This window comes from Nicotiana sylvestris, chromosome 12, assembly GCF_000393655.2.
Source record: "Nicotiana sylvestris chromosome 12, ASM39365v2, whole genome shotgun sequence".
Taxonomy (NCBI): domain Eukaryota; kingdom Viridiplantae; phylum Streptophyta; class Magnoliopsida; order Solanales; family Solanaceae; genus Nicotiana; species Nicotiana sylvestris.
The window spans coordinates 160,370,372-160,395,975 of record NC_091068.1 but is presented as its reverse complement, the minus strand read 5'-3'; the positions used below and the strand labels follow the sequence as shown (position 1 = coordinate 160,395,975).

The following is a 25,604-nucleotide window of genomic DNA, read 5'->3' as shown; positions in this document are numbered from 1 at the left end:
AATTGGTTGCAGTATTTCTTAAGATGTGCAATGGGGTCGCCGTGCCCATCGTATTTCTCGAACTTCGGGGTCTTGAAACCCGCTGGCAGGTGCACGTGAGGGAACATGCATAGGTCGGCGTAAGAGACGCTCTTCTGTCCGCTCAATCCTTGCATATTTTTCAAACTTTGTTCAAGGCTTCTCATTCTTTTGGCAATCTCATTTTGTTCTGCAATCCTGGGGCTCTGATCCTGCCTGGGCGCAAGCTCGCACTGAGGCGGTAGAGGATTAGTGCTGGTAGCGAATCTAGTTGGTTCCATTGAGAACGATGGTGCTTGGAATGTAAAAGAGGATGAGTCAAAGCTTGGCTTGTACGTGGCAGGCTGTGCCGTAATCGGGCAAGGCGATGCAGTAAAGATGTTCATGCTTGCATCGGTGGCTGACATTCGGGGATGAGGGTCAGAAGGCGATCCAGCAGAGAAGGCTGAGGTGGCTGGGTACCCGAATGGGGTAGCAGGATAATTTATGGGAACATTTGAAGTCCCACTTGACCTTGAGAATAATTCAGGGAATCCGGGGATGACACTTGGCGGCTCTTTCCCATTATTCCAATCGTCCAGCATTTCCAGCATGCGGAGCCGTAGGATTCTATTTTCCTCCGCAGTTGCGGATTCAGGTGTGAGGACGGCTGAGATCGAACTCTCCTCAGAAACAGGGATTGTTTGCAATGGAATTTCTGAAGACATTCCCACACTTCCTTTTGACCTGGTGAAGTAAGTGTGAGTACCGCTTCTGGCCCTAGGCAGCTGAACACTTCCCCTTGACCTTGTGAAGTATGGGTGCGAGGCCAGACTTTCACCAAACCAACCGTCTTTTCAAAAACCCTGGATATACTCAACGACAAGCGCACGGTTAATTTGTAGCAAATAACAGATAGTTAATCTCACGTTAGGCATGATGCACCTATACAGTTAAGTGGACTACTATATGTTTGCTACGAGAGTATGCGTCGTTCCGGTATTTCCCTCTTATTAGTTTTTTCTTTCCTTTTCTTTTCTTTTTGTTTTATTATTTTGCAGTAAAAGAAGTGCGACCGGATCCGATGAGGATTGCCTACGTATCACGATGCCTACGTGAATCAGATCATTACGTAGTTCGAAGCTAAAAAAAATAAAGAAGCAAGTGCTCATAGGACTCAAAAGATTTGTCTATTCTTTGTTTATTTACTTATTCAATTTTTATATATATATATATATATATTAAACGAAAAAAGAAAATTTGTTTGGTTGATTTTCTTTTCATTTGTTTCACCTTTTCTACGGAAGAAAGAACGTATGTGATGTTGCCTCTTAAATTTTGAAAGAGGGACTTTTAAGAAAATGATGCGGAATTATGAGTTTTATTTATTTACAAAAGCACTTCTAAAGAAAAATCCTAATATTTTGAAATTCAATTTTTCAAATATATATATTTTTGGACATTTTACAAAAAGAGACTAGAAAGCAAAGAGTATTATTTTTTTTTTGTTGATTTTTGTTGCTGCTTATTTCATTTTTTCATATGAAAGACTTCAGAAAGAAGAAGACTATTTTTTTTTATTTGTATTTTATTTGATTTTAAAGAAAACTTCTATATTTTTTATTTCTTTTTTTTTTCTAAAGAAAAATATTTTTTTTTTTTTGGATTTTAAAAATTGGGGCCGGAACCGATGAGGTTTGCCTACGTATCTCACATCCGGTGAGAATCAGACCCGCGTAGTTCGGGCATAGAGAAAATTAAATAAACCTAGTAATCAAGAATAAGCATTTTTATTATTTTTGGAGAAAGATAAATACTAAAAAATTTTTTTTTTTTTTTGCACTATTTGGACTATTAGTCCGAATTTATAAAAGGGTATTACAAAAGAAACAACACATTTTTGAATTATGAGTTTTCCATTTTTTTTTATTTTTTTTTTTGAAATAAATACCCTTTTTTTTCTTAAAAGAAAAGAAATAATTTTTATATGTTTTTTTTTTAATGAATCAAACTAAAAGACAACTTTTGGTTTTATATATTTTTTTTAGAAAAATTCCGACGAGGTTTCGACACTACTGGGATATTGGTTTTATTTTTCCAAAATAAGTAATTATCTTCCTACGCTGCTATTTTTCCTTTTTTTTTTAGAAACCGGTCAGCATGCGGAACCGAAGCAAATAAATGCGCAAAACAAATAGGATGCAGCAAGTTGGTCTTTTCATTTCAGGTTGCTTGTCCTAGACGGACCCAACCCCTGTGTTGAGCCCCCTAAGTCAAATGCAACATGATGCAAATAAGCGTTCCTACTAGGGATCCGGCATGAAGTCGAGTTATACTAGGTTCAAACCTTGGTATTTGTTCTAGACTGTGTACCCGAGCGGACAACTCGAGTCGAGGGGAGGGGCAACTTACCGGGAACCAAAAGGCCGTCCGGCTTCGTAACTTATCCGTCCTCTTTCTTATTTCGGGCATTGACACTAACAGAATAGGGAGTCTCGACCAGCGAGCTTCTCCCCGGAGGTAAGAAGAGAAGGGTTTCGGCACAGTTTATATACAGTTCAGATAATATCAAAGTGGTAAAAGACAACATTTAGCACGTTACGCAAAAACATGTAATAAAGATCAGATAATAAAGCAAAATATAACAATTATTCTAAGCTCGAATTCTTGAACCCTGAACCAGTGGTTCTGGGTTAAATCCCCAGCAGAGTCGCCAGAGCTGTCACACCTCCTTTTTGCGCGCCCGTCCCCGATGGGTTAGATGCGCGGGTGGAGTTTTTCCAATTTAAGTGACAATATTCGAAAATGGGATTATTTATTTAATTCAGAGTCGCCACTTGGGAAAGGTTTGGCTTTTGGTGTCCCAAGTCACCGGTTTATCTTGAATCCCAAATCGAGGAGATTTTCGACTTTTCCAAATGAAGTCTGCGAACCAGAAATTCTAAGTAAGGAATTCTGTTGACCCGAGGGAAGGTGTTAGGCACCCTCGAATCCCGTGGTTCTAGCACGGTCGCTTAAATTGTTATAATGGCTAAATAACTGATTTAAATACATGTTGTGATTTATATGCTTCTTATTAGATTTATACCGCTTTTATTCATTTATTTTTATAGAATTGCAACATCGTGAAAATGCATGTTGAACCACGTTACAATCAATGCACCCGTGATCGTCGACACATTCGGACTTCGTTGAGATTCGGATTTGGGTCACATCAATGTGCACCCGAATTTAAGAATATGATTTAATTAAGCCGCGCCTACGGAATCTAACGCGTTATTATTTTGTAGAAGGCCATGAAATTTATTAAATGGCCTATCCTGAATTCTAAATAATTATCATGGTTATTTATTGAGGGCCCCGCAATTTTGCATCTTTATTTGGCGAGGCACATCTCTATTTTAGAAAGGATATCCTAAAGAGACTACATTTTTAATGTGTTTCTCTCTAAAATAGAAGAAAAGATGCATGCTAATACAATTGTATGCTTTGGCCGAATTAAGATTTTAGTTAATCGTCTGATTAATTATTTACAGAATGAAGAGACGTTGTACCTCATGAAACATGCTTTTAACTTGATAGAAGAATTATATACGAGATTGATGAAATGCTACGACTGCTGCAAGAGCTCCCTAACCCTAACTTATTTAGGCAAGATTAATTAAAACTACTTATTAGAAAAATGCGACTAATGATATTTGAAACTCATCCTATAAACTGCCTAATGAAACTGAAAACTCAAGAATCTGAAACTGCATTATCTTTAGCTAGACTTAAAACAGCCATTTGCCCTTACATATTTAAAGCATGCTGAAAGAGCGAGTTTAAGTTAACAACCGTATTGAATAGCTGCACGTTTCATGAATTGTATTTACATCTTGTATGCTACTAAACGAATAAAATGTCGCAGTTTCAGATGGGCATAGACTTTAATTAATTACAACCTTACTAATGTATCTCTATTAGGCTAACGGACTAGAAAACTTACATATCTTAACAACATTTATATAAAAATTTGTAAGCAATGCAACAGATGATTATAACATCCTTCAGATCTTTCGATTCAAACTTTTATTGCAACATCAGACAGATTCGAAATGTGTACCTGAGGAAATGCTTACAATGAAGAAAGTAGGGCAGTCAGTTGAGCAATAGAAGTGATACCAAACAGCAGCAGTAACAGTAGGTACCGATAGAACAAAATCCCAGTGCAAAAGACCAGTAAAGCCAATGGAGGAAGGGTAGAATGAAACAAATTCCCAGTAGTATGGAATAAGAGATCCAGGCAATCCAATTCCAGAAGAAACAAACAATACAAATCCAAACAATAGACTTAGCCGACACTTGAAAGAAGACAGAACTGATTTGGACAGTTTGAACAAAACTGAGAATCGAACAAATAGTAGGAAGGAGACAATTTCTGATATTTGCGATATCCCTTTCCCTATCTTTCTTTTCAAGTTCGAATGTCAATCCTCAGTTTTGAAATCTATTTGGGTTATCAAAAAGAATTCTTTTCCAGTTTCTGTTTTCGGAATTTGAACTCTCAGGTGTTCCCTCTCAGTGTCTCTCTCTATCTCTGTAGACTCTCTCTGTATGTATTTCAACTCTCTTTCTCTAATCTCTCCACTGTGTGTGTCTATTTTCTATCAGCTCTCAAAGTCTAGAGTGTGTATTTTCTTTCCCCTCTCTTCTCTTCTCTCTTCCAGCCTATCAGATGCCCTCTATGTCTGTCTGTCCCCCTCTATCTCTTAATGTGCCTCCCTTTTATAAGCCTCAACATCAAACCTTTTACAGCCTGTTAAATTAATCAGATACCCCTCCCATGTGCCCATCTCTTTTCAGTTTCCACTCAGCTATTTAAGTATTAATCCCATGACATTCCCTTGGCAGGCTTTAACTTTTAGCAATGTTTTATTATTTCTGAAACTTACAACAGAATATGGGCAGCAGGATGTAGTCTGACAGCACATGCTGTCAAACTATTTTTAAATCAAACAAAAGCCTTTATGCACATGTTGTGCACAAATGCACATGTTGTGCACAAGTGCACATGCCCTCCAATTCTGACTGCAACTAAACAAAACCAAACCTTTTATACTTCTGATTCAGATTAACAAACTATAAGTAGCTGAATTCAATTCCTAACTGATTCAACAATGCTAAACAGAAGCAGATCAATTTGTATGTTGTTCAAACATCTGAAACTAATTGACGACATATGTCGACTCGACTATACTAGTTATAACTCATACAATCGTAACCTAAAATCAGACATTTAACAGTATCGAACACATGATTCGGATTGCACTGACTAAGCAAAATTACATGGGAGGAATCAGTTGGTCAGTTCACCTTTGAAATTCAATTAATTGCACAGCAAATACATACAAATTATCAGAACAATTAGAAGAAAGACTCAATCAAACAACAAAGGTTCAGGAGAGGTGGACAAGGCACAGTTGATAAAATTCAAAGACACAAAATCAAAACAAACATGAACAAACTTTTAGCCAATCACATGGACTAAACAGAAATAAGAAAAGAAAAAGCAAGACTCACCTCATATCTTTGAAAAATCAAAAGATTCCAACTCGGATTCGGACAGACCTTTCTTAAGGCTGAACGGGCTTTAATCGAAGTGTTTCTCAGATGAGAAACACTTCGATTAAGGTCCATTAGACCTTAATCCTTTGGTTTGAACGGATATGGACCAGTGACGAGGACCTTTAAAGTTCCAAAAAATTAGATCCAGGATTCGGGCTTCCCTGGTCAGATTCGGACCAAACCAAGTATGGTTTGGTCACGGGGGGTCTGGGGAGTGTCTGGTATGAATTTGAAGCAGATCGGTGTAGATCAGGTTCCGACTCGAATCTTCAAATGAAGATTCGAGAAGGTGGGATAAGATTCGAAGCATGGGGTTGATAGATTTGGGTTCAGGATGGCATGGGGGTTCTATGGTGTTCAGGGGAAGGTCACCGGCGTTCATGCCGCCGGCTTCCATGGTGAAGGATACAGGGGCGGCTCTAGGGTTTGATGGGGGATGAGGTTGAAGACGGAGGCCGGGGTATTGGATAGGGGGGTAGGGTATGTTAAGGGCTTATATATGGAATGAGTAGGCGGATCTCGACCGTTAGATCAATTTAAATCTACGGTCTGGATCTGATGGCTTAAGTGGAACAGTGTCGTTTCGAGGGTAAGGGGTTTGGGTTGGTCCGGGTGGAAACGGGTCGGGTTTGTTGGTGGGTTACGGGGAATGTGATCTTGGCCGTTGATCAATTTGAGATCAACGGCCCAGATCAGACTGCAGTAAAACGGTGTCGTTTGGAAGGCCCCCTGAGGCCAGCTGGTCTGGACCGGGTTTGGGCTGATTTTGTTTTGGGCCAATTTATTTAATAAATTGGCCCAATCCGGAAGAAGAAAGGGCCCTTTTCTCTTTTTTTTTATTATTTTTATTTCTTTTCTTATTTATTTTAAAAACAAAACTAAGCCAAAAAATCAAATTAAAATTAAATACACACTCAATACAATTATTTGCACACACACTAAAGATATTTCAAACAGGTAAAATCAAACAAAACAAAATTACGGACAAAGGGGCCTGTTTATGCCTTTCTATGTTGCGGTTCAGATTATGCATGACACGTACACATTTATTTTTTTGAATTTTGTTTTAATAAAGTAAATAAATAAAAATGGGCCAAAGTCGCAAATAAATCAACAAAGTGCCGTACAGAAATCCAAAATTGTACAGCAGGACCAATTTTTATTCTCTTGGAGCGACTGTCGCGCAAAAACAAAAATCACGTGCTCACAATGTCTATGCAAAAGTTACTGGGTTCACGAAACCCATATCCTTTTCTCTAGATCTGCCCCTGCATGTGAATGGTAATATTGTTCTATATCATTGAACTACAGCCGAGGAAGACATCGTATACGTAGAAAAATAGTCCTGAGATGAAAGTCCATTTATGTCATCTTAATTTAGGACCGATCATATTTTTCTCTTCACTTTTCTTATTCGGTATAAATATATTATATACTAATTATACATATATTATATATTCACCGATTGTTCTCAGTTTGATAATTGAATGAACGATTATTTATGTTAACTATTCAAAACAAAAATCTTTTGCAACGACACTATGAATAATGATAGAAAAAGTTGACCTTTGATGACGTGGACCATAATAAAAAGCGTACCAAAACATGGGCCCAATAAAGCGCTCTCCAGGCCAACCCAATATGATTCAAATAGGTACCAAATCCTCGTAAGATCTAACAAATATCCAACTCAGTCCAGCCCAGTAGTATCCCACTCCCGCCGACTAATGAAATTCCATAGTTAAACGCTCTTATATAAAATCTCAATCAAGCTTTTCATTCCAACGCGGCGGCGCGTGTAATTTTTTGCAGACGTCATGTCGGAACGGGAAGCTCTACCGCCGCTATTCAAGCAGAAATCATGGTCTCCCGATATGCTTCGAGAAGAAGCCTGGCTCAAGCGAAAAGGAAATTACTGCACGAAGCTCGCCGATCGTCGCCGATCGAAGAGCGTCACCGACGACGACCTCGAAGAGCTTCGTGCTTGCTTTGACTTAGGTTTCGGGTTCGATTCGCCCGATTTGGATCCGAAACTTACCGAAACTTTTCCTGCTTTGGAGCTATATCAAGCTGTGAATAAGCAGTACGGTTATACATTATCTAGATCTTCTTCCTCGTCTACTGTAGCTTCAGATTTTGATACGACGTCGTTTGTTGGAAGCTCAAGCTCTATTGTTGATCCAGGCAAATAGAAGCTTCTAGAATTTTCTTGTTTCTTCACAAGCCGAAAATTGCTTTTTTTTTTTTTTTTTTGTAAAAAAATAATAATTTAAATTCGTGTTTTTTTTTAATGAATTACAGGTGAGGATCCGGAGATGGTGAAGACGAGATTGAGACAGTGGGCACAAGTGGTGGCTTGTTCAGTACGGCAATCATCATCATCTTCTTAAAAGGCGTCTGCTTCAAAAATTCAAAGAAAAGTTTCAGCAGATTTTTTTTTTTATTTTTTCCGCAAAAATTATTTTTTGAAAACAAAATTTTCTAAATTTGAAACGCCACCTAATTGTTCCTTTCTCTTACTTACGGAAAAAGCAATCTCTTTTACTTCCAAAAATCAACAACGTAATATATTGTAAGCATTTATTTTCTGCACTTTAGAGGTTTAAGTGTAACTATTTAATTTTTTGCACTTTTTGCAAGTGTGGGATATTACTATTATTCTTGGTATATAATAACATTGACATGTTTGTTCTAAGTTCTACTTAATATTCAATACTATGATTCAATCTATCGCAATGGCATATGCTAGCATTTTATTTTGCTTTCTCGTTTTCTTTTATATTTAATTTCTAGCGTTTTTATGATTGTAAGGGATCGTTTGGTTTGAATACGGATGTGATTAGTTACGAAGATATTATTTTTTATCCATTTTTCGGTATGTTATATTAAAATGTCATGTGCATAATTTCTAAGGAGAAGGTACAAGTTATTCCGGCATTAATTACCCTAACCCTATATGGTATAAGTTATCGCGGTACTAATTTTAATCCCGGAATAATTAATACCAGGTTTGCTAACCAAACAAAATATTAAGATGGTATTAAATTTTTATACCAACATTATATCTACTTATACCTCGTACCAAACGACCCCTAAATATTTTTATGTTTCAATTAGTTATGTTTGTCCATTTTAGAATCAGATCTAAAATAGTCAATGTCTTTTCAAGATAAATATTTAAATTTATTTGTCTCAAAATGTGTCACTTTCCCTTTCGGGTATCCAAAATAAATGGACTTTAAAGAAAATTTTAAGATATATTCACAATCAATTTTTATACAAGGAAAAATGCACTTTCTAGTGCTTTAGGTAAATTTTGAATGTATAAATTATAATTTAACATTAAATTAATCTAGTCTGATTTGACTCCAACTAAATTAACTTTCGTTAAGCCAAACTGTCACTCGAATTTGGATGAAGGAATACATGTTATAATACATACAATATGATAAAAAGCACTATAAAATATTATCAGTTTTGATTTTTTATTGCTTACTCTGAGTCTCTGACAAGGATAAAAATAATATCTTCCCTACTTACCAAAACCTAGTTCATGCGATTCTGTGATAATCTATAGTATTATCCACGACAATGTAACTGAATCATTTTTTTAATCTTTGACGATGACAACAGGATATTTCTGTAAGCACTATTATTGAAATTGCTCATTTTTCACTTTGGTCACTTTATTATATTCTACTACTGCTATTATTTTATAGTTTACTTCCATAATACAACTGGCACTAAAAGTATCTTACTGGTAGATGTAGCCAGGGGCGGCTCCAAGGTTATTACAAGTAAGGCTCATGCCTTATGCCCGCAAATTTAGAGGGCTCCATTTTTCAGAAATAATAGATTTATAGGTATTTAAAAAAATATTTAATACTTTTAGTATAGAAGTAGAATTTTTTATAACAATTGCCTAAAATAAATTCAAAATTATAATTGATAAAATCTTTCTAAGATCAACAATGACTCAAGAAAAATTAAATAAATTTGTTATACTCTCATTTGAAATGGAATTATTAGAGGAATCGATTATATAAAATTTATTAACAATTTTACATCTCAAAAAGCTAAAAAAAATTGACTTAAAAAAATTATCATTCTTTTAAAAATTTAGGCCTCATGATTCTCTTTATTTCCAGGGAGAAATTCAAAAATAGCCAGATTTACAAGTGGTCATTGAAAAATAGCCACAGTTCCAAAAGTAATCGAAATTTAGCCACTTTTCATGTAAAAATAAATCTGAACAAAAACATTGTTCAAAATTACGCAAATATTCCAGCATAATATACTGGAATATATTTATACTGGACTTCCAGCATAATATACTGGAGTTCCAGTATAATATACCGATCCAGCATAATATGTTGGAGGTTCATACACAGGTGCACCAATCTCCAGTATATTATGATGGACTTTCCGTGTTGTAGCAAAATAGTGGCTATGTTTCAACGACTTTGCAAATGCTGACTATTTTTTAATGATCAATCCAAAAACTAGGTAGCCCGTGCTATTTTTACTTATTTTCATGATTCACTTGGGTCTTGGGCTACCGATTATATTATTGCACCATTAGACATGACAAGAGACAACTAAAATATCTCACTAGATATTTGTTCATCTTAATCTTTCTTATGTGAATTTGATTTTTTGTTCTCCATTTGGAAGTTTTAAAAGGTATTCCTCAATTTTATTTCCAATCTTTTGACTCCGATAGATACTTTACAAATTTACTTGAAGGATACATACTCCCTCACTTCAACTCATATGATGCTTTTAATTAGGAGACATTTCAAAATATTTCTACCATAGCGACTAATAACAACCATTTTCTATATGACTCTTACAAAATACAACATAAAATTGTCTTTTTTAATTTTCGAATATTATCATCATACTTATCAAATTAATAACAACAATAACAAATTAATATCACTTTGAATTTTTACATAAGATAGGAGTACTTATTTGTAATTGATATTTACATGAAATCAAACAATTATTATATTTAAAAAATATAAAAAAGACAGTTCAGTGCACTAAGCTTCCATTATGCGCGAGATCCGGGAAAAAAAGGACCACAAGAATTTATATATTTAAAAATATAAATTTTAAAATAAATAAATATTACTTTACCGTAATTAAGTGCTAAATATATATTTAGCATTCATTCGTTTGGGACCAACATAGTGTGCAAATAAATATTTTTCCGCTATAATATTAGATGAAGTGAATAAAAAGTGTAAAATTTGAAAAAAGAAATAAAAAGTGTAAAAGTGCAAAGGGACCCACCCCTACATTGCAAGAACAGCAAAAATATCTGGCTGATATTGGCCGAAGATATTATCATTCCCGCTGACGTGGCGACGGGCCATGTTACTACACGAGGAAAAGCGTCGCCACGTAGGAATATCGTGGGCCCCGCCACCGTACATACCCCGCTTTATCAGACGCCTCCTAAGTCCCTAACCCCTTCACCCCAAACTTCAGACTCAGATATTTTTTATTTCCTCTTATTTTTTGAGATCTTACATTCTTCAGAGACCAGAAATGGAGGAAATTTACCGGAGGGATTCGCCGTTTTTGTCGGAAAATCTGTCGGAGAGTTGCACCGCTGAGTTGACTCGGTCGAATTCCGGCGAGTCTTCTTCTCCGACTGTTGAGAATTCCAACGATCATTTGCTTCAGAGTAGAAATGCAACCACGGTAATTATATTATTTCCACTTTTTCTCCTTGTAATTTTCGTTGTATCTTTGATATATTCAGAAAGGATTTGCTTAGTTTTTATTTTAGTTTTTTTCGTAAGATTTTGGTGAACAGCTGTAACACAATCTGCTAAAAGATCACCTAGCTGATTATCTTTTCGTGTTTATTTTTGTACCTCAGAAAGGTATTTTTGCTTAGATTTTGAGAATTTTCCAAAGATGATTTGCTTCAGAGAAGAAATGCAACCACGGTTAAATCATATTTTCACTTCTTCCAGATAAATTTTTCTGTATTTAGCTATTTGACTAAATTTTTCTGTCTGAATTGCGATCAGCTATAACACAAATTGCTGAAAAAGTTACGTAGTTGATTAGATGTTTCTGTATCTTTGTGTACTCAGGTAGATATTTGTTTATGTTCTTTTTAATTAGTTAATTCAATTTTCGTGAATCTTTGATTATTTATGTACGCCTATCGGTAACTTTTTCTTCCAGTTTTTGAGATTTTTTGATGTGTCTGTATCACAATTTGCTGAAAATGAAGTGGTTGACATTCATTGAACTCAAGTACCCTACTTGATTTAATTATTTGTTAGTTCCATAGTTTTAGTATAAGAGAAAATTTATACTGGTGACCGTCTGCATCATTGTAGTCCACGTGCTATTATAGCCAGAGCAAAACCTAGAGAAGATATAAGAAGGATATTCGTTGCATACTGGATACCTTCACGAGTTAGGGGTAAGGTCTGCGCACACACTACCCTCCCCAAACTTCACTTTGTGAGATTACACTGGTTTTGTTATTGTTCTTGTTGTTGTACTTAGTAGAACTGATGAAGAAATTTCAAACAAGTTCATTGTTAACTTCAGAGATCCCAGCTGAGAGAAACGCAGAGAGGGTGATAGAAGGTGAGATATGAGTGAATTGGAGAAGTAGAAAATATCTTCATTGAATGTTAGTCTGAAAATACACCACATGTGGTCCTTTTTAAACATTCATTACAACCTCCAGTTAACCAAAATAACTAGCTAACTTAACTATTAAATGACCACTGACTTTAGCTAATCAGCTAACTGCACTGTAAAGACTATTTTACTCTTAACCATTCACTTTTTTAGAGATCATATTGACAGTTCTATATGTGGTGTTTGTTATGCCTAATTAAGCTCTGGTTCTTATAGTGTTAATAAAACATCTTGCATTGGAGTAATTGTGATTTATTGTACGATGAAATGACCTCGGCTATCCCAAATAAGGTGTAAAGTGTTCTATAATTGGAAAAGAAGAGTGCTTCTCATTAGTTTGGTTAAAAAATAGACTTCTTGCTCTGTAAATATATGTCACCTTTCAGGCTTTCAAATACCACAGAGGCACAGACTGCAATTTTTGCTCACACAACTTCTATAGCTGTGAAGTCGCAGTGGAGTTGTAACAAACATCAATCATCCTGTTGTAACAGGGTGCCTGTGTGTGTGATTCTTCTCCTTTTTGATCGCTCTCTTTCTTTGGTGTTGAGACTGTGGTGGTGGTGGTGGTGGTGATGGGTGGGGTGGGGGTGGGGGGGTTAATCATATGACCAGGAACTTTTGTTGAATGCTTGTCATGAGATGCTCTGTAAAACGAGCAAATTGAAACTGAACTAGGAGGAAGTAGAGGATTAATGATGAATTTAATCTTACTCTCATGATTAGCCATTTGCTACCTCTCAAGAAAAGATTTTCCATTGTTCATTACTTGACACACGAGAGACTTCCACATTTTTTTTAATTAGGTTTTCAGGTATTCAAATTAATCAATAGAAGGCTGGCTGTTGATTACTTCATATTAAATTTAAAATGGTTTTGTGGTGTTTTTGTTGTATCTTTGGTATAGAATTTGGCATACCTGGCAAAATTGTCTTTTCTAATTAGCACCGATATGTGTTGAATCATTCATTTGAAGTAGTAGATAATCATTTTTACTAGTCAAAGCTGCAGAATATCATTTATTACATTGTCACTTTTAGAAAACGCTCTTCCATATAGCCAAGTATTCTGATAACTAAAGTGAGAGTTTATATCTATTATGGCACCAGAAGGTGCCTCAAAAAAGTTACAAAAAACACTGGACCCGAATTCTTCAGGAATTGCAGGGGATGCTGGAAGTCCAGCATTTGATCAAATTCACGTACTACCTGATTTATGCACCAAAAAATGCAGATTCTGAAGACTTAGGGAAAATTCTAATGCAAAATTTGCTTGTGGACGCCTCAAAGTACAAGCTACCCTTTTACCCTGTGCATTTTTTTGTTTGTTGTCCTCTTAATTCATTTCTATGTGCTTGATTCTCTCATATCCACCTGAATTGACTTGTCAAAGCTTCTCCATTTGCCACTCCCCTTTGACATTCGTATCATGGATTATTCCAATTATTTTATTTACACCTACACTTTTTCCGTGAAACAGATCATGTGTATAAGGTTCTATATAGTTTAGCCATGGTAGGCATGATATCCTAGAATTTTCCTTAACTGGTGTTGTCGTTCTTGGTGGATCCCGTTGAGGATAAGATGCTGGAAGTGAGACTGAGATGGTTCGGGCATGTAAAGAGGAGATGCTCCGATGCCCCTGTGAGGAGGTGTGAGAGGTTGGACATAGTGGGCCTGAGAAGAGGGAGAGGAAGGCCAAAGAAGAATTGGGGAGAGGTGATTAGGCAGGACATGGCGCATCTTAGCTGACTGAGGAAATGACCCTTGATAGGAGGGTGTGGAGGTCGAGGATTAGGGTAGAAGGCTAGTAGTAGTAGAGCGTACTTTCCTTCCATTCCGGTAGCTGTAGTATTTCTCTTGTTTGTCTCTTTATTAGATTTCTAATAGTATATGATGTTGCTTCTGCTTCGGTCTAATTACTAGCTAGTTGTGCTACTATCTCTTCTCCTATGACTTTGCTATATTTCAATTTGCTTTACTGTTCTAACTGCGCTTGTCTGAGCTGAGGCCGAGGGTCTCTAGAAACAACCTCTCTACATGTATAAGGTAGGGGTAAGGTCTGTGTACACGCTACCCTCCCCATACCCCACATGTGAGAATATACTGGGCATGTTGTTGTTGTTGTGGTGGTGCTGTCGTTCTTGGATTAATTTAGCAGATAACTGGAGATATTTGAAAATTTGATCTTCAGGAAGGTTAAGGACACATTCTCTAATCACGGGCAGCCCCGATGTTATTATGATCATGAGCTATGGCAACTAAGCTGATAGAAAAATGCGGTTGAAATTGACATGTTTCTCTTTCACCAACCTGTTAAAAAGGTAGAAAATTCACAGATTTGCATGTTTCACGTTTTGACTTCAGGATGATTGCATGGGATGGACCAATGAGAAGCATAATACATTTCTTGATTGTCTTGAAGCATCATTTGTTGAGCAATTGCGCAGATCAATAGTCTTGCGTGCTGGTCGTGTGGAGCTGAACAGGAGTTGCAGAAATTTGTCTCAAAAGCTGTCTGCTCCCAGTGATATAGCTTCTAAGCAGGTCAGAAAATCACCAATAATTACAATTCTCTGTTTCTGGAGCTATAAGATATACTATCATTTAGCTGCTATGCTTGAAGAACTTGAACCCTGCTCCACCTTCTACCCACTCCCAACTCCCCCAAAAGAAAATCTTGCTTGAGAGTTTCCTTTTCTCTTCCAGTTTACTGCTCGGCGAGATGGGTGTTCGAAGATCAATATTGAGAGTGACCAATCCGAGCTGTTCGTCAGGAAGGGTGATGAGTATCATCACGTTACAGACCTCCAATTATGTGCTAGACTCCGTACTGAGGAAAATCAAAGAAGAGATAAGAGGACCTTATCTCATGTATTTGAAGAAAGATCAGACCTGCTCTTTCCCTTCGCTGCAGAACTTCAGAAACCAGTTAGCAGAATTGCTGGTAAGCACTTTATAACATCTATGTGCAGATTCTTCTTACTTCAGGAGTTAAAGGTTTTAGTTATTTTAGCATATCATTTATGCCAAACTGGTGTAATATTTTTCTTCTGTTGTACTTCTCTCTCAGTTTCGCTTGTTCCGTACCACGGGTATTTTACTCGAATTAAAGCATAAACGAGCATTCATGCAGGCATTATTTAGGGTGGTTTTGCATTCATTTTTGATAATTAACATCTAACCTGGTTCCTTGTATGCTCATAAGGTAATTGCATTGGTCATGTGATATACAGTTCCTTTGATAAGTATATATTTTGTCTGGCTGTGGTCAAGATTGGTGGAGTTAGAACATGCATTGACCTGCTACTTAAATTCTTGAATCATCTTCGACAATGTTTGGTTTTACAAGTTATTTAATCAGTGTGATAATCAGTTTGTTAGATGACTATGGCAGGGGACATTTTCCTTTAGAATTACAACTAACTAGTTCTGTTTACGTTTAAGTTAAGCTTTCCAATTGGTATTTCTTACTTAGAGGATGGATGAATATATCACAGATGCTTTGGCTGCCTTAGTATCGTTTCTCCATGTTTCAGTGGATGTTAGTGTTGTTTTTTCTTGGAAGCTTTAGAGCATTTTTTGCTTGAACTTGGTCAAGACTTGAAATGTGGAGGTTCCACAACTGCAAAAACCTTCTAAGTTGTTCTTTGCCTCATTTGGTTAAGGACTAACCAAGGACCTATTTAAGTTTCCACAACTGCAAAAACCTTCTAAGTTGTCCTTTGCCTCATCTGGTTAAGGACTACCAAAGGACCTATTTAAGTTTGACATTTGCATATTGTTGATGTAATTTGAACCTTGTAGTAATGCCCCGTCTTTCTTTCAACCTCGTGAAAGGTTAGGATGAGTAAATTTATTTGAAAATATGGATTAATGAAAGAAAAAAGATTGGTGCATAAACACTTTGAAAAGAAAAGGGCTACTAACTCAGAGCTGAGTCCTCATAACTGCATGGAATAAATGTTTAAAAGTATATCTGTTCAGGTTCTGCAGTTACTGTCCATATTCTGCTGTAGCCCTTTTGCAGACACCAGTTCTATTACCATTTCGATTAGGATAGAACTTGGAAAATATCAGTTGTTTTGGAGCCAGTGTTAATTGTTTGTATTGTTTCCTTTTCTTTTATCTTCCTTCTTTGGGTAATATAAGGCATGTTTGGAGAAATAACCAGCAAATGGCTCAAATATGGAATTTATAGCTGTCGGTCTCAGTTATATTACTTGTTTAAATACTTCTCTTAAGTTTTTCTTTTCTGGGTGCAGCATTGCTCGTATATCACACACACACACACATATATTGGTGGTTGGTGGTGGTGAATGTGCTTCTTTCTTGGGGGAGGGTAGTAGAGTTCTAAAAACTTGTTTAATGCTTGATTCCCTGGGTTCAGGAAATCCAGGGTAATGATATGTCTCATAGCTATGTGAATTATACTTCTGTTAGTTTCTTTGACACTGAAATTTTAAAAAAATTTGCAGAAGGTTCAGGTCAGAATTTTGTGGATGAAGATTTCGAAGAAAACTCAAGGAGCAAAAAACTGAAGACAGCTATGATGGATACTGCAGATGATGAGCAAGTAATGTGCATCAACTTCTTCTTATTACGTCCATAACTTAAGTAGTGGTTTTTAAGGTCTAATTTCTAATCAATGAACATTTACTTTTAGATTGTTCCAAAGGAACAGCCAACTCCGTGTTCCAGCGAAAGAAAGAAGTAAATCTTGAATGTTAGTAAAAGAACCACGACTTCATCTGTCCCCAAGGTGATGTGAAGTCCCCTTTTTGCATGACAGCTGGCAGCTAAGGTGCAGAGTAATATCCGAGAACACTGCTTTACAAGCACAAGCTCTTGCCATCAAGCTGGTCCGTGTTTGAAGAATGACATTTGACAAGTTTGGAGGTACTAACTACTAAAGATGAGTTTTGTTTTGCTGTAGAAAAAGGGGCCATTTTTTTAGCTAGTAGTTACTAGTAAAAGAATTATCTGGCTCATCTCGATAGAGTTTCTTCATTCCATTAAATTTGTAAATGAGATATGTTTAGAGAAGTGGTTAGAGGGTGAAATGAAGTTTGAGATCACTGTTGTTGTGTTTTACGTTATACAAAGTTCTTTTATTTTCGACAATAGAATCGTCAATTAAGTAGTTGCATTGTTTCTTTTAGGGATGTGGGAAAGGGGTGGGTGGAATCACTGCCATTTCTGTACCTACTTAAAAAAAACTAATCTTTTGCTGGTGGTTGTAGTCTTATAGAATATTGTCAAAGGATATCTTTAGTAGGAGTACCAACTTCCATATGACTTGATAATCACAAGGAAATGGCTAATTGTTTGACTTTCTTTATTCCTTTTCCCTTTTTATTTCTAATGTATAGTCCGCAGGGAATAGGCATCCATCATTAACAGATTCATTTTAAGTTGCCAACAGTTGCTCCTACTTAACCAACTTTTCCAGATCAGATGTCATGAGTTGCTGTTGAGTTCATATTTAAGTTGGATTAGGGTTTAGTTAGATTTGGTGAAATAGCGAGTGATCCAGCTAGACAACAGGGATATTAATACAATATCTTGACCATTGATTGTCTATCCAACCTTTTTTTATGACAATGATGTTCGAGCCAACTTGCACGCACAAGTATAGGAAATTCTGCCCACAAAGTCTATCATTTCTACTCTTTTGCTTCATGCACTGTCTTATCTTTTGAATTACTTCTTCCTTAGGGGGTGTTGGCTTTAAATTGGGTTGAAAAAAGATCTTAATTAAATTAATTTGAAAGAAAATTAAATAAATTTCAATCTAAGTAGATATTGGCAGACGCAACATAACGAGAAAACTGCTTAGTGATATTTCATAAATGAGATTGAGGAAAAGAGTTAGGGGAAATATTTCTTATTATTACTAGTTTACCGTTGAGTTAGGTTAATGGAAAACAGTCTCTATACCTTCACAACGTAGGGATAAGGCTCTTTATGCTAGATTTGTTATTATTGTACTAGTATTACTGGATTACCGTTACATTTTTTTAAAAAACTTTTGTATCTTAACTATTGTACTAAATGTCGTTTTAGCTAAAAAAAAATTGGTTAAAAATAAATAACATTTCAGAAAATCATGAATAAATATAGGATAATTTAATCAAAAAATTTTTATCTAAAAAAATTATAAAGTATTTAATCATTTACTAATGATTCTAAAAATAAATAAAGGATAATTAATTAAAAAATTATTAAGATAAAAAATGGGGGCAGTCCGGTGCATGAAGTATCCCGTATTTACGCAAGGTACATGGAAGGGCTGCAACCTAAGAGCGTGTGGCCTACCCTATGCAAACATAGTCGTATGTTACATACAGACAACTTTATCGTTGCTTTAAGGCCCCTTTACAGAGACTACTTTTGCATTTTTATGATTAATGCTGTATAATATTTTTTTTCATAATTAGTGTAATTAAATAATTTTCTTTATTTACTTGTCAAAGCTACGTCATAATTCCTCCGTAATTTATTTGTGACCCAAACTACCCGGCAGTGCATAAATAACACTTGGAAAAACGAAACGGAAACGACTAATGTCAACTGAGACAACAACGTACGGCAAAAACAAAAAACAAAAAAATACAAAAAATAAAGAAAAAGAAAAAAAGAACTAAGACACCAATGGTGGCGTAGACCTACAGTGTTTTTAGATTGACCAACAAACTTCCCTTCCCATTCATATATCTCTTTGCTTGACTTTCACTCCTACCTCCCCCCCTCCACCCCACCCCCAACTGTCCCACCAAATGAAGAATTACCAAACCCTCTGAAGAAGAAGAAAAAAAGATCACATCTTTAGCTATATTACTTCCACAAAAAGAACAAATTTTTGATACAAAATTTTGAGTTATTAATGGCAACAGTTGTGCCAATTCAAAGATTACCAAGATTTGAAGGTGTTGGGTCATCATCACCTACAAATGTTCCCCAAAAGAAATGGTCCAATTGGCTACCTCTAGTAGTTGCACTTGTGGTTATAGTTGAAATTGCATTTCTGGGTCGACTAGACATGGCTGAAAAAGCCAACCTAGTCAACTCTTGGACTGACTCATTTTACCAGTTTACGACGTCGTCTTGGTCAACCTCCAAAGTGGAAATTAATGAGGCTGGGTTGGCTGTGTTAAGGAGTGGTGAGATTGATCGGAATTTGGAAACTGGGAGCTGTGAGGAGTGGTTGGAAAGGGAGGATTCTGTGGAGTATTCTAGAGATTTTGACAAAGATCCAATTTTTGTTCATGGCGGCGAAAAGGTGAGATTGTTTCTTGTATATGTTTATTCTTTTTACTAATAAATGGGGTGAATAGAGCAGAATGGATATAGAGGATTCATATAGTTGAACACGAATAGTTTGGGAAGTTCTATGCACTTAAGGATGTAATAGTTTTTTTTTTTAGTGATGAGTGAAGGGCAGCCTTGACGTAACCGGTAAAGTTGTTGCCATGTGAGTCACGGTTTTGAGCCGTGGAAACAACCTTTTGCAGACATGCAGGGTAAGGCGGCGTAAAATAGACCCTTGTGGTCCGGCTCTTCTCGGAACCCTACATAGCCGGAGCTTAGCGCATCGACCTGCCATTTTGATGATGAGTATTTTGATGATGAGTATAAGTTCTATGCACTAACGATGTAAAATAGATTTACACCATTAGGTCACTTAAAAGGTAGTAGCAGCTAATTCTCCATGGAAACATTAATTGGTAATCGAGCATCTCTTTTAGACTATTATATGGATTTTGTTGCAATTTATGTCTTGTTATTTATTACATCAGTTAGCTGCCAGAGCTCCAGACATATGGCTTTGGTAGATGGAATGATAAAAATTTGTTGTTTCAAATGATGCTTGGGTTTTCTTCTCGTTTTTTTTTTGTTCTTATATCATGTTTACAGTGGAATATCTTATAAAGTACAGACTATTGACAATATTCCAAAACCTCTTCTATATGGGTAAAAATACTCATGAATTTTATATACTAGTAGGGAATAAGGGGAGGAGCCTTGAGTATCTTCTTTTTTTCTTACCTTTTTTTCCTTCATTACATTGAATTCTTCATAGAGCACTTAAGTGGAATGAGCAGAAATCAATCAGTAAAACTGCCATTTATTGCTTGAGTTTATCATGACTAGTTCTTGTTCCCATGTTATCCACTGGTATATAGGTGAGAGCAGGTAACAGTTACTCGGTTACCATCTTTCTTCTTGATTTTTTTCCCTTACCATATGCAAAAACTGATGTTCCTTCGATCGTTATCTAGGATTGGAAGTCTTGTGCCGTAGGATGTAACTTTGGTGTGGATTCTGATAAGAAGCCTGATGCGGCATTTGGGACACCACAACAGGCTGGCACGGCTAGCGTGCTTCGGTCAATGGAGTCTGCTCAATACTATCCTGAGAACAACATCATTACCGCACGACGGTGGGTAAGCACATCTAGAAAAAGACTTAAAACATTCTCACCACATTTGGCAGCATTTGTCGACAATTGAATTTTCATCTTGTGATCATTTTTTAATGAAACATATCTCACTTGGAAGTTTTTGCTTGCAATTAGTTTCTGACTAGACCTTTTTTCTTTGGATAAGTAAGGTAGCATATTATTAGTAAGCAGTACCAAGAAAGTACAAAAATTGATACTTCCAAAGTCTACTCAAAACCTGAATCCAGCGACTCCAAGAACTCATTTGTACTAACTACAAGATCCGTTTTATGCCAGCAAAAGAGATATTGTAAACATCTATACTTCATAACTATAATCTCCTCATTTTCCCCCTCAAAATATCTCATATTTCTTTCTTGCCAAACCGTCAAAACAATACACAAAGAAATAAGCTTCCAGATATTCTTCCCTCTTTTCTCCACTGTGCTTGCCAGCTGATGAGTGCACCTTTGAAATTTTGTGGCATTACCCAGTATTACACCCAAAATATATTTTTTATCAGGATACCCTCTAAATATTAAGGAATAAAGACCAGATACTCCAAGAAAGATTACGATGCATCGGGAGATGACTAACAGATTCACATAGACAATCCTGATTTGAAACCACAACTGATCACAGTTGGGAATAAATCTGTAAGTAAACCTTCATTACACCATCTATCAGTCCAAAGCTTGACTTTCCTACCATTTTCAACTTTTTGTTTTATGTTGTCTTTGAACTGTCCCTAGAAATTAGCTATTGGTCTCCCCAAAGCAACCTCATAAGGATTACTTACTGGTTTTGGATCCTAATATCTCTCCATGCCATAAATTGACTTAATAACAGCCTTCCATACTGCATATTTTCCATCGTTACAAAAAAAAGCAGTTGCATTTGCTCAAATAGCCTTTGGAAAGGGCATCTACAAACATGCAATCATAAAGCCCTCAACAACAATAACTACAACAACAACCTAGTAAAATCCCACAAGTGGGGTCTGGGGAGGGTAGTGTGTACCCAAACCTTACCCCTACCCTGAGGGAGTAGAGAGGTTGTTTCCGATAGACCCTCGGCTCAAGAAGATGAAAAGAGACAATATATCAGTACTATCAACAGATCATAGAGATAATAACAGCAATCATAAAGGCCTCATAGACACAATAACCTTAGGATCATGTTGTGGTTATAATTTAATTTTTAGATCTCCTATAGTTCTTCTCTCAATCTTTATATCTTTCTCTAGGGAAATCTCTAACCAACTTTATTATTCTTTCTCATGTTTCAGAAGGGGATATGATATTGTAATGACAACAAGCCTCTCTTCGGATGTTCCTGTTGGGTACTTCTCTTGGGCGGAGTACGATATAATGGCTCCAGTGCAACCTAAAACTGAGAATGCATTAGCAGCTGCTTTTATTTCTAATTGTGGTGCTCGCAACTTCCGGTTGCAGGCTCTTGAAGTCCTTGAAAGGGCAAATATCAAGATTGATTCTTTTGGCAGTTGTCATCGTAACCGGGATGGAAATGGTCAGTGTATCTCCATTATATATGATAATATATTGATGGTTCTTTTCTTGAAGTAGTTACCATTAAGGAGCTAATTGTCTAAAATATTTCAATATAATGTGTTTTTGAAAAGCCATGTTTACTGGTAATGGAAACCTTATATTTGTTTCCTTGGTAAATGTACACATACACATGTAAGTTTTCTAAATAGTCAGATTTTCTGCTAGTTTGAAGAGTTCATTTTGTGGATTGGTTATTTTGCTGTTATGCTTGTTATTTTTTGAATACCTTCTTAGTATTTTGCAACCCATTAAATTGAGTTGAAAAGCCGACAGTTTTTGCAAATTCATTGCAATGAAATTAGACCCTAATTTGTTATAAAAGAAAAATTTAGAGAAAATTTAGTTTTAGTTTATTTTTCTGATGTAGAATATGCATGCATGTGGTTAAACTTTACATTATATGTAAATTTATTAGAATAGAGTTGAAAAGCAGACATCTTTTTGTAAATTTATTGTGAAGAAGCTAGACCAGGGTTTGTTGGAAAGGGAAATTAAGAGAAAAGGCAGTCTTAATAAATGTCATATTAGAATGCAGAATATGTTTATTCATGCCTCTAGTTTAATTGTACATTATATCCTGTGAATGCTCACTTGTCATCTTGTTCTCAATTTCATGGCAGTGGACAAAGTGGAAACTCTCAAGCGCTACAAATTTAGCTTCGCTTTTGAGAATTCTAATGAGGAGGATTATGTCACTGAAAAATTCTTCCAGTCCTTAGTAGCTGGTAATAATTTTTGCCTGTTAATTTTGGTTCTGATTTGAACACTTAGTTTCCGATGTATCTATTATTTTCTATTAGCCCCCACCCCTCTGCAATGATGCATTTTGTTTTACTTTTTCTGCAATTCATAATTACACAAAAGACATAGGAGATATTAGCTATAGAGCGCCATGAAGAACAAAGCAAAAAGCACAAACTTCTGAGCACTTTATGTTACTTCAACTGCGTTTTGTACCCGAATTTGCATTTTCTGGTACGGCACACAAATATGCTCTGCTTTATATTCATGTAAAAGGCTTTAGGAAAATTTTAAATGATTTTACGTTAATTATCATTGTTAATCATATTCTTTGTGCTCCTAGTCGATATACTTTAGGCTAGAGTTATGCACAGAATCCTGTTTTTATGATTTTTCACAAGTTACTACTTCAAAATTATGATTTATGGTAGTCAACGCTATTGTGCTGATAAAAGGAAGTTCATGTAAACTTGCAGGATCAGTCCCCGTGGTGATTGGTGCTCCAAACATCCTAGATTTTGCTCCTTCTCCTAATTCACTTTTACACATTAAAGAGCTGAAAGACGCTGCATCAGTTGCCAAGACTATGAAGTACCTTGCAGAAAATCCTAATGCATATAATGAGTCATTAAGGTATGCATCAATTAGTCATGCTTTTCTTACGTGCTCTTCTTGATTATTTGAATTTTCCTGTCCTAAATTAACTTTTTTTTGTTTGTCCTGAAGATTTATCCACTCTCTCTAAAAAAAAACCCCTTTTCCAACATCTTTCTGTACTTTTCTGTTATCATGTTATTGAGAAAGTAGCACTGGCCTGTCTCTATAGTTACAAAAGTTTATTACCTTATCCTATTTTGACACACTGATATATAGTTTTGGTCTAACTAAAACTCCTAAATTGGGAAGATTATTCCGTGTGTGTGAGTGTGTGTCCCCTTCTGCATGTGCGGACTTGCATTTGACCTTTTCCTTTCAAAATTTATTAAAGATTCTTAAACTTCCTGGGTCTTGCTAACAAATGGTTTCTTTTCATTGTTTAGGTGGAAATTTGAGGGTCCATCTGACTCTTTCAAAGCCCTGGTTGACATGGCAGCAGTTCACTCTTCTTGTCGTTTGTGTATCTTCTTAGCAACTAGTATTAGGGAGAAAGAAGAGAAGAGTCCAAAATTTACGAAACGTCCCTGCAAATGTACCAGAGGTTCAGAAACTGTCTATCATGTATATGTACGTGAAAGAGGGAGGTTTGACATGGAGTCTGTTTTCCTAAGGTATTCTCGATCTGCCATGACTAAATATCATGCATATACAAGTGCCTTTTCTGTTTATGTTCCTGTGCCGCTGTTCTTATGTTTAATATGTACCATGATGATCAAATTGTTTACCAATATTGGAATGAAAAGGATCCGAAAAGAGTGGAATGTATATAGAGGATTCGTAGAGCTGACCGCAAATAGGGGTGAGACATATTGATCAAATTATTTGAGTAACTACTCACTGTGTCTTACTCTCGATGTATGAGAATTGAGAAGTATATGCTTGGTAGCCATGGTCTATGGGCTTATAAAGTAGTTTACATGTTTGTGGTTGGATATTCCACAAAATCAATGTCAATCTATCTAAAGTAGTTCTTGATCGATTTGATAGACTTAACTAGGGAAGTTCCGGAAAATATTTGGCAAGTGGTGTTTGGTTCACTAGTAAAGCTAGAAGATAGGGCTGGGGGGTTAAAGTTGGGGGGATCCGGCCACGAAAAAGAAATATGGACAACCAATGTCATAATGTGAATTCTCTCCTGCACTTCTCCTTTTACTTTCTGAGCATATACAAACTGTTTCATGTCTCATTGGCAAGTCTTATGTTATCTTTGAATCACTGTTATTGCTGGAGCCTTTGCAGGTCATCTAATTTGTCACTGGAGGCTTTTGAATCTGCAGTACTGTCAAAGTTGAAATCTCTAAAGCATGTTCCTATTTGGAAAGAAGAAAGACCTCAAATACTTCGTGGAGGGGATGAACTAAAGCTCTACAGAGTATATCCTCTTGGCATGACACAACGACAGGCATTGTACACCTTTAGATTCAAAGGAGACGCTGATTTTAAGAATCACATCGAAAGCCACCCATGCGCAAACTTTGAAGCCATATTTGTATAGATCAAGTCCAAACCTGAGTCTCGACAGCAGCTTGTTGTAGTCCATAGCGTAATGCTCATTCTTACCAAGTTACCATCCGCCCCACTGCCTAACATCATTCTGGTTATGATTTTTGCAGTACAAAATGTTGTCCTGGAAAGTTCTGATCTTTTACATTTTCAAGTAAAAAGGAACAAACTCTGAACCTTGAATGGACATGCCTAACCTCCCAAAGTAGTGCAGTTGCGAAATTGCGGGTGATATACAGAGACTTGGACTTGGTTTTGCTAGCGGGAAATTCTAGCTGATCAATTTGTAATCTAGTTCAGAGAACATGTCCATTGTGTTACAAGTAATGACAAGTGCAGAAACTAATTAAAGGTTCTTTTTTATACTAGTTTTGTTTATTATTTGCCATTTATTTTGAAAGGTTTTGT

General features: G+C 36.2%; 3 protein-coding genes across 3 annotated transcripts; all 3 read left to right on the top strand.

Annotated features, from left to right (window-relative positions):
* The first annotated feature begins 7,299 nt into the window (after positions 1-7,299).
* LOC104213971 (uncharacterized) lies at positions 7,300-8,158 on the top strand. Its single transcript, XM_009763551.2, has 2 exons — positions 7,300-7,788; positions 7,906-8,158. Exons 1-2 carry the CDS (start codon positions 7,422-7,424, stop codon positions 7,992-7,994), a joined length of 456 nt encoding a protein of 151 aa, XP_009761853.1. The 5' UTR covers positions 7,300-7,421; the 3' UTR covers positions 7,995-8,158.
* Positions 8,159-11,089: 2,931 nt separating this feature from the next.
* Positions 11,090-17,405, top strand: LOC104213970 (cold-regulated protein 28-like). Its single transcript, XM_009763550.2, has 5 exons — positions 11,090-11,316; positions 14,649-14,828; positions 14,991-15,228; positions 16,760-16,857; positions 16,948-17,405. The coding sequence occupies exons 1-5, from the start codon at positions 11,161-11,163 to the stop codon at positions 16,996-16,998; spliced, it is 723 nt and encodes a 240-aa protein (XP_009761852.1). The 5' UTR covers positions 11,090-11,160; the 3' UTR covers positions 16,999-17,405.
* Positions 17,406-18,967: 1,562 nt separating this feature from the next.
* Positions 18,968-25,564, top strand: LOC104213968 (glycoprotein 3-alpha-L-fucosyltransferase A-like). Its single transcript, XM_009763549.1, has 7 exons — positions 18,968-19,563; positions 20,564-20,724; positions 22,013-22,254; positions 22,916-23,020; positions 23,513-23,669; positions 24,077-24,304; positions 24,933-25,564. The coding sequence occupies exons 1-7, from the start codon at positions 19,168-19,170 to the stop codon at positions 25,186-25,188; spliced, it is 1,545 nt and encodes a 514-aa protein (XP_009761851.1). The 5' UTR covers positions 18,968-19,167; the 3' UTR covers positions 25,189-25,564.
* The last annotated feature ends 40 nt before the right edge of the window (positions 25,565-25,604 follow it).

Excerpts from the sequence above, each read along its gene's own strand:
- LOC104213968 (XM_009763549.1), top strand. The coding sequence starts at position 19,168 with ATGGCAACAGTTGTGCCAATTCAAAGATTACCAAGATTTGAAGGTGTT. Across the intron at positions 19,564-20,563 it reads TTGTTCATGGCGGCGAAAAG|GATTGGAAGTCTTGTGCCGT; the intron begins GTGAGATTGTTT and ends ATCGTTATCTAG. Across the intron at positions 24,305-24,932 it reads ATGGAGTCTGTTTTCCTAAG|GTCATCTAATTTGTCACTGG; the intron begins GTATTCTCGATC and ends GAGCCTTTGCAG.
- LOC104213970 (XM_009763550.2), top strand. The coding sequence starts at position 11,161 with ATGGAGGAAATTTACCGGAGGGATTCGCCGTTTTTGTCGGAAAATCTG. Across the intron at positions 14,829-14,990 it reads GTGATATAGCTTCTAAGCAG|TTTACTGCTCGGCGAGATGG; the intron begins GTCAGAAAATCA and ends TTTCTCTTCCAG. Across the intron at positions 15,229-16,759 it reads ACCAGTTAGCAGAATTGCTG|AAGGTTCAGGTCAGAATTTT; the intron begins GTAAGCACTTTA and ends AAAAATTTGCAG.
- LOC104213971 (XM_009763551.2), top strand. The coding sequence starts at position 7,422 with ATGTCGGAACGGGAAGCTCTACCGCCGCTATTCAAGCAGAAATCATGG. Across the intron at positions 7,789-7,905 it reads AAGCTCTATTGTTGATCCAG|GTGAGGATCCGGAGATGGTG; the intron begins GCAAATAGAAGC and ends AATGAATTACAG.